This window comes from Balaenoptera borealis (genome assembly GCF_965194805.1).
Source record: "Balaenoptera borealis genome assembly, chromosome: 1".
Taxonomy (NCBI): Eukaryota; Metazoa; Chordata; class Mammalia; order Artiodactyla; family Balaenopteridae; genus Balaenoptera; species Balaenoptera borealis.
In genome coordinates this window covers 85427147-85440839 of record NC_138860.1, presented here as the reverse complement: position 1 = coordinate 85440839, position 13693 = coordinate 85427147, and the positions used below count along the sequence as shown (strand labels likewise).

Below are 13693 nucleotides of genomic sequence, written 5' to 3'. Positions count from 1 at the left end.
GTGTTGGTAGGTCTCTGGAATTGCTTCTCTATGACCTGTTCAGGCAAAACTCGTCTGAGGAATGCACATCTGGCCAACTTCTAGCCTCCCAAAATTATATGAGTACTTCAAACATTGAAGTCAGTCACAGACTGCCTCTTAGTTTCTCATCTGGTAGATGATGTCATCTCATCTCCGACGGAAATGCTTCTGCTCTGAAAGCACTGGGAGAGGCTCTGGTATTAAGGCCAACTCTGTTTTGTTCCACACACTGAGAGCGGGGGTGGGGGGGGGGAGGGGAACAACAACTCATATTTTGGAGCTATTTAGTGTCTGAAAATATCTTTGTTTCAATTATCTCCTCTTTTAAGGCCTTCGGTTACCTTTTTCATCACAAACACAATTTAGGGTGGGGCCAAGGACCAAAATGGAGTGCTTCCTTGAGACCAGTACAGAGTTACTCAGAAAAATTTTCTGTGACATGGTATGATGATTCAAATTTGTATTTTAGCAGGAATTGATTGGGTTGTTTCCACTTAGGCACTTGACTTGGCTAGTTCAGCTGTTGTGAAATTATTTTAGTAACATTAAAGATTTCTCAGCTAATTTTGATAATTTTGAGGCTAGATCTTTATTTTTCAAGTATCCAGGAGATCTGCTGAAATTAGGTATACCTGTTTTATAGGAGAAAATTGATATTCTGACGGATATGAAAGGTAAATTCTTCAGAGGGAACCTCTTATATGTGCTGATACAGGTTTGTTTCAGGTTGTATAGGCATCTCAAAGTAATAATAAAGAATGGGAGGGAGTGTATAGGAGTCATGCTTATTTGTAGCTTGGAGTTGTCAGCAGGTTTCTAGACATCTTTTCACATTTTTCCTCTATCTCTGCAGCAGCATAATATGTTGTAATGAGCTTGAGTTAATGTGTGGGGAGGGGATTGATGGTGGTCTGTATGTGTGGGACTGTTGAGCACTAGTTTACTGGGAAAAATGGTTATAAAACAGAGAAAGATAATAAAGCCATCCGTGTGTATCTCTTTCCTTTAATTGTTAAATTATCTAATTATTTGTTACAGAAAATTTATATAGATAAGGAAAAATAGAAACTTAAACTTACAATATCAACTTAATCCCACTATCCAGTATAGTCATATTTTAACATTCTGGTATATAATCTTTTGGACCTTTTCTATGTGTATAAATACATGTGACTTTATAGGTAAGTGTTTTAGAAAAATATTGCATTATGTAATTTTTTACCTTTTTCCATTCAACAATTTATTGTGACATCCTATCCATAAAAATAATGGATTTTATCCTACACATAAAAATAATGGTTGTATACTAGTCCATTTTATGACTGCACTACAACTTACGTCACCTATATTGTTCATTTAGATCCTTTCCCATTATATCTACCCAATTATAGTTATTATGTACAGTGCTACAATAAATATCTTTGTATATATGTCTTTGTCCACTTGACTAATTATTTCCTTAGGATAAATTCCCACTTGTGGGACAAATGGTACATATTTGTTTTTAAGGCTTTTTGCTAGATATTACCAAATTGCTGTCACAAGTGGAAGACAGTCAAGTAAAATGTATACACAGTCTTTTTTAAAAGGATAGAAGCCTGCATGCAAGGAGCTTTATACCTGGAATTTTTTTGCCAATCTGAAATCACTCCAGTGTGAAATTGTTTGGGTTACAAGTTTTGTGATCACTCCTGGAATTTTTCTTTTTTCTTTTTTTTTTTCTTCCTGGAATTTTTCTGCCTGAGCTTCTCCTTCTGTCTCTTTTTTTTTGACATTTACCTAGAACTGCAGAAAATCATCTAACATTTCACAGTATGGTGCTGGGGGTCATCAGGTCAGGTCCTGTTCATAATTTTAAACTTTAGAGTTGTTGTGTGTTTTGTTTTTGTTTTTGTTTTTTTTTTAACTGTGCTTATTCTGCTGTTAAGCAGGTAGAACCCCAGAAGTAAGTGATAATTTTCTGTTTTTCCTCATTTAGGTTTCAACTTTCTGTGCTGTGGGGTCAACCGTAAGAGAGGTAGAACCGATGTGTATTTGTGCTGAAGAAGCATGAGCTCCTTGCAGTTACTAGCAGCCAACTCCTCTTCCCCATAACAATTGCAGACTTTTTTTTAGTAGTAGTGCATGGCCTTCTGAGAAGGCTGTGGATGTCTTGCAAGCATTATTTCACTTTAGCTCCCATTCCCCTCTGTCCTCTCCAAAAAAGATGCTGTCTTAACACAGAAACTTCTTTTCTCACAGTTCCACAGTATGAAATGAATCAGTTCACTATCTTTTGTCTCCCTCGAAGTCTTCCCATAACTCCATTTCCTTTTGTTTCAGTAAATGAGTCTCTTTTTCTTTTCCCTTTCTGTTGTACCTCTCATTTCCCCTGACCCTTCCCATCCTGTAGATGGGGTTTCATAATTCACAATGATAGTAGTAATAATTGCTAGTATTTATAGAGCATTTATTACATGTTAGGTGCTATACAGGACTTATTTAATTCTCATAACAACCCTATGAAATACATGTTATTATATGTCCATTTTATGGATGAGGTAACCAAGGCCTAGAGCATTTTAACCAACTTGTCCAAAGTTACCTAGTTGTAAATGGTAGATCTAGTATTCAAATCTAGCCAACCTAGGTGTTCTGGTTTCAGAGCCCACATTCCTACCCACTATACCTTATTGCTCTCTCACTAATCTGAAAGTCTGTTTGTGAGCTAACTTGACTTTAAACCAGATTAAATATTTGTTGTTCAACAAAAGAACAGTGCAGAAGGGAACTTCCCCTTCTGACTTTAGCTGTCTTAAAAAAGCAGCCAAATTCTGAGCTCCTCCGTGCATAATATGTGGAGTTATTGATCATTCTTTAAGAAAATATTTTAGAAGTTAATGTGGATTTTTGCCAAGGATTGGTAACTGATTCTGCAGTCAATTCCAAGATCACTGACACAAGAGTGCCCATCAGATGCCCTCTTTTTGTCGTTGCAAATTCAATGATTGTAACCCTTATGCTTTTAATCAGAGCAAGACATGGTTCCACTTACACCAAAAAGAAAACTCCAATCTGAGATGAATTAAAAACTTTTTTTTTCTCTCTCTCTCTGTTAAAGTTGTTCATGTCTTATTACAAAGACAAAAAGGTACTTTCTACTGCTAGTGAGGACCTTAACATCTGTGAAACTGCTCTTTCAAGTATCAGACTTGAAAGATAGCTTCTGCTCCTCTAGAATACTGGCATTGTCTGATTCAGAACAAGGATAATCTCACTAAAAGAAATGAAAGATACTTTCCTACTGTTTTTGCCAGTGACATTGATGACTGTTGCTGGAGGAACAGAGTGTTGTTATTCATTTCATTGAGAGGAACTGAAGGAGGAGGTCTCTGCTCTTAATCCTCTTATCAGTGAAAATGGAAGGGAAGGAAATACCTCAAGGGAAGAAAATATGTGTTCATATTGTCCATTAGCAATTCTGAGATTTATTTAGTTTGTAAAAGTATTCTAGTTCCCTTGGTTTCTTGTCCTACCTAGACTCCAAGTGGCCAGGAAATTGAAAACAAAAGATAGTTTAGAAGAAAGAGAGTTGAACTGGGGCTTAGGAATATGGATTCCAGTTCTGGCTCTGTCACTGCCTTTGCTCTGTGATTTTGAGCACATCCCTTATGCTCTGTACTTTTACTTATAAATAAGATTAGATTAAAATTTCAAAGGCCCTTGCTGAATGATTTTTTTCTTAATATAAATTGTTATTGATTTATTTGCTTGAAAATGGGCAAGTAGGTTCATATGTGGCTGAAGGAACTAAGTTCTCAACTTGTTCTATTTAAAAATCAACTTTCATTTAATATCTATAAATTTCAGCCAGATTGAACCTGCTCCGGTCAGAATTTTAAAAAAATTCCCAAAGTTAGTACACCCTTGCTCCTCTAGGTCTTTTATTTATTAATATTTTTGGTGAACAACAAGTCAGTCTTTTTTTAGTAAATATGTAATTGAGTACAGTTTTGTACCTTGATCCTTGATAATGTCCTCTAGGTCTTTTACATTTCCATCTTTCTGCAGAGGAACTAGGGCTTGAAATCACCATGGTTAGCTCTATATCATCTATTGAGCCACTCAGAATTAAGTTATTTGAGCCATTATTTTTCTGAGGCAGCCTGTTTGTCATGGCTTTATTTTTTGCTTCCAGTAGAGCAACATTAGCTGGTTGTTTAGAATGCTTCTTGGTCTAGGGCCTGTTAATAAGTAGGAGTTACATAGTCATGAAGGAAACAAACTATGGAAACGTTTTTCCCTGAGGAAGAGGAAATTTAACATTGGAACTCTGCCCTATTCTCAGTTTCCCCACCCAAAAAGAGGATGATACATATGGATCGTGGATATGGGGATTATAAGATGATAGTATATACTTATCAGAGATCATTTTTCACACAGATGCTAAAACAAACTTTCTGTTGAATAACATTCTAGTCTTATCCATAAGGGTGACTCTCGTTTTCCTTAAACATTGGCTGGATGGCATTGCTAAGCCGGGTGTTGCCATGCTGAGTTGGTATTCTTTTCTTTTCTCTCTTTTTTTTCCTCACTTCTCCTCCCCCCTCTGTCCTCCTCCCACCTCTTCCTCTGTTTCTGCTCCTCCTCTTCCTTCTGAAGAGAAAGCTTGATTATGAGATGAACAGGTACAGTGCTGGTGACTCTTCAGTCTCAGTAGGCAGTTTCTCATTGGCAGAGCCTTGGGCCAAATGGTCAAGCCTTAGCAGATGGTACCTGCTTCCCTGAAATATCACTCTGCTCTTCATTGGGTTTCTTCTGGAACAAGCTGGGTGTTACAGCAACATTGATAAAATTCTCTAGATACTCTTCTATTCCTGTCCATTCTTCTTTGGGAGGTTGGAGCTCTGACCTGTGCCCTAGGGGCAAAACTTCAGACAAGGAAGAGAGTAAGTCTTGGGTCCTGATTCTCCTCCCCGTGTTACTTGTTCTGATTATTATTATTTAGACCCCAATATCCATCCAACTGCTTCAGCTATAGTGTTCTTGGGATTAATCCAAGCTTTGCAGTTGCAGATAGCTAAGTAATTGGCACCATATTCCACTGAGTGAAGTCCTCCCACCCTCATTCTGGGTACTTTGTAAGAGGGTAGCAGCCCTAGAGCTATGTGTTTGTGTGATAAAACTAGGAAAGGTAGCAAAGTAGAACTTTTTAGGGAGTAAGAAAGCCCCAGACCTACTCTCTGCCTTGAAATCACTTACCTGCTTTTTTTTCTCCATTGTTTAACTTGGTCCGGTGACTCCTTGCATGCAGAAGAGGTTATGTTCTAGGAGAGACTGTCAGCCTAGGACTGGATGTTGGCTCTTGGTTCTGCCAGCTCTCTCCAAACCCCTTCCTCTGGGGTAAAAGAGGAAGGGATAAGCCAGGTACTGACCAAGGAGTCCAGAATCAGTGTTGTCTTCTCAACTGAAAGCATACTGATTTCCTTATTGAGACTTACTAATTCTACAGTTGCCTGTACACTTGCACAGGTTATGTTGGGGGGAGGCGTAGGCTGAGGGTTTGGGGAGGAGCCAAGAACTTTAAGGTGCTAATTAGAATTTCATGAAGGTCTAGGTGATTGAACATTAAACCTTCCTGGGGGCCCAGCTTTACTCTTGCATTAGAAATCACATATGGGGCTTCCCTGGTGGCGCAGTGGTTAAGAATCTGCCCGCCAGTGCAGGGGACACGTGTTCGATCCCTGGTCCAGGAAGATCCCACATGCTGCGGAGCAACTAAGCCCGTGCGCCACAACTACTGAGCCTGCGCTCTAGAGCCCGCAAGCTACAACTACTGAGCCCGTGTGCCACAACTACTGAAGCCTGCGTGCTTAGAGCCTGTGCTCCGTAACACGGGAAGCCACCACAAAGAGAAGCATGTACACCACGACAAAGAGTAGCCCCTGCTCGCTGCAACGAGAGAAAGCCTGCATGCAGTAACGAAGACCCAACACAGCCTAAATAAATAAAATAAATTTTAAAAAAATTAAAAAAAAAAGAAACCGTCTTGCACTGTCTGTGGTTTCTTTAAAAAAAAAAAATTCACATATGACAACATATTTGTATAGCACGTTGTAGTCCATGAAGTACTTTGATTTAGTTTATCTTTTTTTGGGCTGCGTTGGGTGGGTCTTAGTTGCAGCACGCAGGATCTTTCATTGCAGCACGTGGGCTTCTCTCTAGTTGTGGCACCCTGGCTCCAGAGCGTGGGGGCTCAGTAGTCGCAGCACACGGGCTTAGTTGCCCCATGGCATGTGGGATCTTAGTTCCTTGACCAGGGATTGAACCAGCATCCCTGCATTGCAAGACGGATTTTAAACCACTGGACCACCAGGGAAGTCCCTGATTTAGTTTGTCTTATCTAATCTTTACATAAATCTTCTAATATGGTTCCTCTTTTTTTAGTTAAATATAGAGAACAGTTTACCTGATGTAACAGGGATTTGAACCCAGGTCTTCTGATTTTTAAATAGCTCAGCATGTTGGCTCTTGTCTAAAAGGTTTTAAGTCAGTAACAGTTTTAATCATAAATCTGACTCGTCCTGGCTTATTGTTCCTTGGAAGCTTTAGCTTAGGGTTCCAGTTCTAAAATGGTCTTTCACCTACCTGAACTTGACCTGACTGAAGATGAAGCATCCTGCAAAAAGCATAGATTATTGGGCTCTGCTGTTTTTCTAATTTTCTGGGCCATTTTATGCAGCACATCTTCCTAACAGCTAGATGACATTTCCCTTACCTCCTTTTTTGAGAAGAGGAATGAAAACCATCTGTTCCCCATAATTTTGCTACTCTGACTCACTATGGGGAAGGAAATTTGCTGCTCTGCTTTTTGGTACCAGAAATGCTTAGTCTGTGGCCTTTGTACTACTAGGGTCTACCACAATCTCTCCTCTGAGCCCAGCTATATTCTGAAATTCTTAGGGCCCTTGATCGTTGGTCTTAAACAATAGTAATTAGAGCTTTACCTGATTGCCGTTTAAGCCCATCTTGTCTCTGCTGCTGTTTTACCATTAAACCTTACATATGGACCAGAACTGGGGTCTTCCTACTCAGGTATTATTGAGGATTCGTCCGAATTGGATTCTTCTTTTTAATTTTCTTTAATATGGCTAATCTTTATTCATTTTGAATTCTTTAGAACTAGATCAAAGTAATATATCAGTAGTCTTTGAAGAAAAAAGGCCAACATTCTTCAATATGAAGGAGAGAAAGTTCTGTCTCCATGTTTCCAATGTGATCATGGATGAAAGTTATAGGGATCGCAGACCCTTAAGAATTGATTTAACCTTTTAGAGTATTTTTCTATAGATAATGGTCTTTTAGTCACTTTCTAAACATACTTATTCTTGAAATCTTCTGCATTTAAATGGATAAAAGTCATAATATTTATGAGATTTAACTACACACTTATCTTACACATCTCCACTGATTATATATTTAGTAAGTACACACCAACAAATTCCTGTTGCTTTTACAGCAGCAGTCAAGATGAGGATGGAAGGATGTAGAATCAGATTCTGCCTGTACTCTATGCTTTTCCATTTTTTTGACATTGCATTTTCCCATCCTTAGCCTCCTCATCTCCATAGATCAACTTTTTTTAAAAATTGAAGAATAGTTGATTTATAATAATATATTAGTTTTAGATGTACAATGTAGTTATTCAATATTTTTATAGATGATACTCCATTTAAAGTTATTACACAATAATGGCTATATTTCACTGTGCTGTACAATATATCCTTGTTGCTTATTTATTTTATACACAGTAGTTTGTGTCTCTTAATCCCCTACCCCTAGCTTGTCCCTCCCCCCTTTTCCCTCCCCACTGGTAACCACTAGTTTTCTATATCTGTGAGTCTGTTTCTGTTTTGTTATATACATTCATCTGTTTTATTTTTTAGATTCCACATATAAGTGATAACATAGAGTATTTGTTTTTCTCTGACTTATTTCACTAAGCATAATACCCTCTAGGGACATCCACGTTGTTGCAGATGGCAGAATTTCATTCTTTTCTATGACTGAGTAATATTCCATTTGCATAAATATGTATGTGTATACACACACACACACACACACACACACACACAAACACACCACAGCTGCTTTATCCATTCATCTGTTGATGGACACTTAAGGTTGCTTCCATATCTTGGCTACTGTAAATAAAGCTTCCATAGACCAACTCTTTACCTTTTTTCTGAAATAATTAGTAGAAGTATAAAGCACCATAGATATGCTCTAAGAGTACCTACCCTTTTAGCTCTACAGGAAAAATTATTAATCAAGCCCAGGCTGTCCAATAAGTCTTAGGTATCTCTTACACCCTTTCTCTTTCAGCCATGGTATCACATGAGACCCTCTGGCTCTGATGGTTAAATGTATCAAGAACAGATATATTTCCTAGAGAAAATATGAACACTTGTGTAAGAAAAAGGACTAGAATGAGAACGGAATATGCATAAGGGCTCTGTGAGTATGGAGGAGGAAAAAGAAGGGACGTTTAAAATCCCTATCCAAAAGGATATGGTATCAATGAGCAAGAGGCAGGAGCTCATTGTCAGGTTTAGTGTGACTCAAATCCTGATTGTTTCAGTGTGCTTGATAGAGATCATGTGAGTGTGTGTATACACTTATGGTTGTGTTTGTTTATTTTTTTTTCACAGCATCTGGAATCAAGAGACCCATGGCATCTGAGGTGAGTTTTATATTGATACAATGGTTCTAAAACCTTAATTCTGGAATAGAAGGATACCTGTTTGTAACATCCTTATTTTCCCCCTACTTGGGTCTTGGAATCTAGGTAGGGTTCTCACATCTCTTTGGTAGGCTAGTAATTATACAACTCTACTTTTGTCACAGTTTATTATGAATATTAATAATAGCTCAGATTTACTGAGCTCTTTTTTTAATGTTTTAAATTTATTTATTTTATTTATTTATTTTTGGATCTCTTGGGTCTTCGTTGCTGCACGCAGGCTCTCTCTGGTTGCGGTGAGTGGGGGCTACTTCTCGCTGCAGTGCGCGGGCTTCTCAATGTGGTGGCCTCTCCCGTCGTGGAGCACGGGCTCCAGGCGCGCGGGCCTCAGCAATTGCAGCACGCAGGCTCAGCAGTTGTGGCTCACGGGCTCCAGAGGGCAGACTCAGAAGTTGTGGCGCACGGGCCCAGTTGCTCCACGGCACGCAGGATCTTCCTGGACCAGGGCTTGACCCCTGCGTTGGCAGGCGGACTCCCAACCACTGCGCCACCAGGGAAGCCGCTGAGCTTTTTTTTAATGTACCAAAGAGTGAAGTACCTAAATGCTCTTTATAGGTATTCTTATTTAATCCTGCAGAGAGCCTCTATGAGTGTAGGTACTGTTGTTATCCATGTTTTATAGATGAAAAAGTGAAGATCAGAGGTTCTATAGCTTGCCCAAGGTCCTGTAATTAATAAGGTTAGGATTCAAAGCCAGTCTGACACTAAAGCTCATTCTCTTGTTTTGCTGTTAATACCTCCTGATTGCGTAGCTTCAGTGAATGTGGCGAACTTCTTTTAACCGTACTGAAGCTGTTGATATTCTAAGTTTTTCTCTTTTGTGCAGAGTATCTTGTATTTGCTTAATTTTCTTCCCACAGAGTATTTCCCATTCCTCTTTTTACTTCTTGCATCTCTCCTGGGTTTTGTGACGGGGCCTCAGAGTGCGGACCATTTTGGTGTAGGATTTTAGGCTTTTTTCTCAGAACATCTTCCAAGATCTGTCAGGTTATATACTGAGGGTTTTCTGGCACTGAGGGTCTTAGCAAGAAGAGTAGAACTTAAATATCATCAGGCTTTAAGATGGTAGCATGCTATTTTCAGTAGTCTTTTTGCCTTCTGGCTTGTTAACTTGAGTATCGACATCATGAAGAATACCTTCATGTCTGTTGTGCTGGCATCTTGGCTGTGGAGAATAGCCTTCTAGCCTCTGCTCCACTGGTTTTACTTCTTCCTTTTTTCAGATGCTGTGATGTATGCGAGTAGAAAACAAAGCCATACCACATTCTCAGGAATCTCTTTGAGGCACTGAGGCCCTTATCTTAGAGGATTCATCTTATTGCCACAGCCTTTTAATACTTGGGCTTGCAGTACTTGCATTTGCCAGTGGCTAGATCATTTCTGCTGGTGAATTCAGTTTGAACAAATAGTGTTCAGGTCGGGTTGAATATTAGAGGGGTAGTAGTTTCTGAAAGGAAGCTGGATCTGTGGAGCTCTGCTTCTGTCTTGCTTTTGTAAACTGAGGGTCTTTCATTTTTTCTGGGGCTGCTATTGCTTACTTCTCCTGTTTCTGCTTTTCTTTAATGATAATCATTTTAATTTTCTGTGTCATCTTTCTGAGAACCAAAGGTGAAATATGTGTCCTTTGGAGTTTTCTTCGTGTTCTTTTAGTCAGTTTAGTTCTTTGGGGAGCAACACTATAGCTGTGTGTTTGCATGGGAGGGATCTTCTGAAGATTTTATAAAATGTTCTTAACCTAAAAAGGGTGTGTTGCATGTTTTGTTTTTTTTGATTTACCATCGTGATAGCTGTTTGGTGTGTTACGTGGGAATCATGTACTAATCTTGACTCTTCTTATTCTAGGTGCCTTATGCCTCTAGCATGTCCATGAAGAAAATAGGACACCGAGGTGTTGATTCCTCAGGAGAGACAACATATAAAAAGGTGTGTCTGGGTGAAACCCATTCATCTTACTCCAGGAAGGGATAGTTCTGTCTCCTTGATATTATTCTCCACATTCCATCCCATTTCTTCATACGCTAAACCTTTGCACAATAGCCATCATACAACTTGAACTTTATTTATTTATTTTTTATAAATTTAATTTATTTATTTTATTTTTATTTATTTTTGGCTGTGTTGGGTCTTCGTTGCTGCGCGCGGGCTTTCCCTAGTTACGGCGAGCGGGGACCACTCTTCGCTGCGGCGCGTGGGCCTCTCACTGCGGTGGCCTCTCCTGCTGTGGAGCATGGGCTCCAGGCGCATGGCCCCAGCAGTTGTGGTACGCGGCTCAGTAGCTGTAGCTCGCGACTCCAGAGCGCAGGCTCGGTAGCCATGGCACATGGGCACAGTTGCTCCGCGGCATGTGGGATCCTTCCAGACCAGGGCTCGAACCCATGTCCCCTGCATTGGCAGGCGGATTCCCAACCACTGTGCCACTAGGGAAGCCCTGCAACTTGAACTTTAGAATTTACTTCACAAAGGGTCAATAATTTCCCATCTGTATATATGGGTTTTGTTTTGTTTTATAAATTTATTTATTTATTTATTTAATCTTTGGCTGCGTTGGCTCTTCGTTGCTGCGCGCGGGCTTTCTCTAGTTGTGACGAGTGGGAGCTACTCTTCGTTGCGGTGCGCGGGCTTCTTATTGCGGTGGTTTCTCTTGTTGCGGAACACGGGCTTTAGACGCGCAGGCTTCAGTAGTTGTGGCGCACGGGCTCAGTAGTTGTGGCTCATGGGCTCTAGAGCACAGGCTCAGTAGTTGTGGCGCACGGGCTTAGTTGCTCTGCAGTATGTGGGATATTCCCGGACCAGGGCTCTAACCCGTGTCCCCTGCATTGGCAGGCAGATTCTTAACCACTGTGCCACCAGGGAAGCCCTGTATATGTGTTTTTCGTTTTGTTTGTTTTTGTTTTTGTTTTTGGCTGAGTTGGATCTTTGTTGCTGCTCGCCAGCTTTCTCTAGTTGCAGCAAGCAGGGGGCTACTCTTCATTGCGGTGCATGGACTTCTCATTGTGGTGGCTTCTCTTGTTGCAGAGCATGGGCTCTAGGCATGCAGGCTTCAGTAGTTGTGGCACGTGGGCTCAGTAGTTGTGGCATACAGACTTAGTTGCTCTGTGGCATGTGGGATCTTCCCGGACCAGGGATGGAACCCGTGTACCCTACATTGGCAGTCGGATTCTTATCCACCGTGCCACCAAGGAAGTCCCTGTATATGTGTTTAAATGAGAATGTTCTTAATGAACAAATCTGGTGTTGGATGCTTTTTCACTGAGCTGAAGAAATTGTGTTTTCCTGTTAGATATAAACATGTAATAAGCCCCCAAGGCCGTTCTTACCTAGCTTTAGGGAACCATGTCTCTTGTGCTGGATGTACATAAAGTGAAGGCTGGATCCCATTCAGCTTGGTGATACAGAGATAGACAGCAGGTCAAGAATTTTTCTTTGTGTGTGTGTATATTTTGTTTTGGTTTTATTTTTTTTGTCTGTGCTGGGTCTTAGTTGTGGCATGCAGAGTCTTCATTGCAGCATGTGGGATCTTTAGTTGCAGCTTGTGGGTTTCTTAGTTGCGGCATGTGGACTCTTAGTTGTGGCATGTGGACTCTTAGTTGTGGCATGTGGACTCTTAATTGTGACATGCTGGCTCTTAGTTGTGGCATGCAGGCTCTTAGTTGCGGCATGTGGACTCTCAGTTGTGGCATGCATGAGGGATCTAGTTCCCCGCCCAGGGATCGAACCCGGGCCCCCTGCATTGGGAGCATGGAGTCTTACCCAGTGGACCACCAGGGAAGTCCATGGGGTTGTTTTTTTTAAGATTGTAGTTTCAGTTGGTGAATAGGGCCTAGAACACCGGATTTTGAGCTAGAGATATCAAATGGATTGGAAAGATAGTAGTAATAGCCAAGAAGAGAAAATTGAACTGGTGAAGAGAAAACAGGAGAGAAGCATCCTGGAGTGACCCAATTCCCCAGTTCTGGACTAATTGGAGATGCTTAGGTTTCCTGGGGTACAGTGTTCAACCTCCTATTTGGCATCTATACCTTGTCTAGCCCATGTAAATTTTTCTTGTGTTTGTTCTCTGTCTTTATTGCATTGTCCGAAGTGATAGAGGTGGACTGACTCATTCTCAGTCAGGGACCTGACTCTCCCTGGGAATGGGCTCTGAGGCCCATGTCAATTAAACAGACATTTATTGAGCTCTTTTTATGTGCTGAACACTGAGACAGAAAGATGAGTTTCTAGTCTAATTGGAGAGGCAAGCACTTAAAAAATTTGTTATAATTTTATTTATTTTTTAAAAATATTCTTATTTTTAAATTTTTTTTAAAGTTTATTTTAAAGTGTTAAACTTTATTTTGGCCGCGTTGGGTCTTCGTTGCTGTGCATGGGCTTTCTCTAGCTGTGGTAAGCAGGGGCTACTCTTCGTTGCAGTGTGCGGGCTTCTCACTGCAGTGGCTTCTCTTGTTGCAGAGCACAGGCTCGAGGCGTGTGGGCTTCAGTAGTTGTGGTGCGCGGGCTCAGTAGTTGTGGTGCATGGGCTTAGTTGCTTCACGGCACGTGGAATCTTCCTGGACCAGGGCTCAAACCCGTGTCCCCTGCATTGGCAGGTGGATTCTCAGCCAGTGTGCCACCAGGGAAATCCCTATTCTTATTTTTAAAAATATTTATTTATTTGGCTGCGTCGGGTTTCGCTGTGGCACACGGTATCTTTCGTTGTGGTGTGCGGGCACTTCGTTGCGGCTCACAGGCTTCTCTCTAGTTGTGGCACATGGGCTTCAGAGCGCACGGGCTTAGTTGCCCCATGGCATGTGGGATCTTAGTTCCCCGACCAGGGATCGAACCTGCATCCCCTGCATTGGAAGGCGGATTCTTAACCACTGGACCACCAGGGAAGTCCCTAGTTATAACTTT

At 40.9% G+C, this 13693-nt stretch overlaps 1 protein-coding gene across 11 annotated transcripts in view; it reads left to right on the top strand.

The window, feature by feature from the left end:
• The window catches only part of PIP5K1A (phosphatidylinositol-4-phosphate 5-kinase type 1 alpha), a 36844-nt gene that overhangs the window by 7385 nt on the left and 15766 nt on the right, over nt 1-13693 (top strand). For 6 of the 11 annotated variants that reach the window (XR_014232514.1, XM_082346608.1, XM_082346610.1 and 3 more), the window contains exons 2-4: nt 2000-2038; nt 8712-8743; nt 10646-10726. Coding sequence is in view for 10 of the 11 variants with exons in the window: in XM_082346608.1 (XP_082202734.1) it covers nt 2000-2038; nt 8712-8743; nt 10646-10726 (152 nt within the window). In the remaining variant the exon portion in view is untranslated. The remainder of the gene's footprint in view (nt 1-1999; nt 2039-8711; nt 8744-10645; nt 10727-13693) is intronic. The other 5 variants (XM_082346606.1, XM_082346609.1, XM_082346603.1 and 2 more) reach the window with 1 other exon arrangement.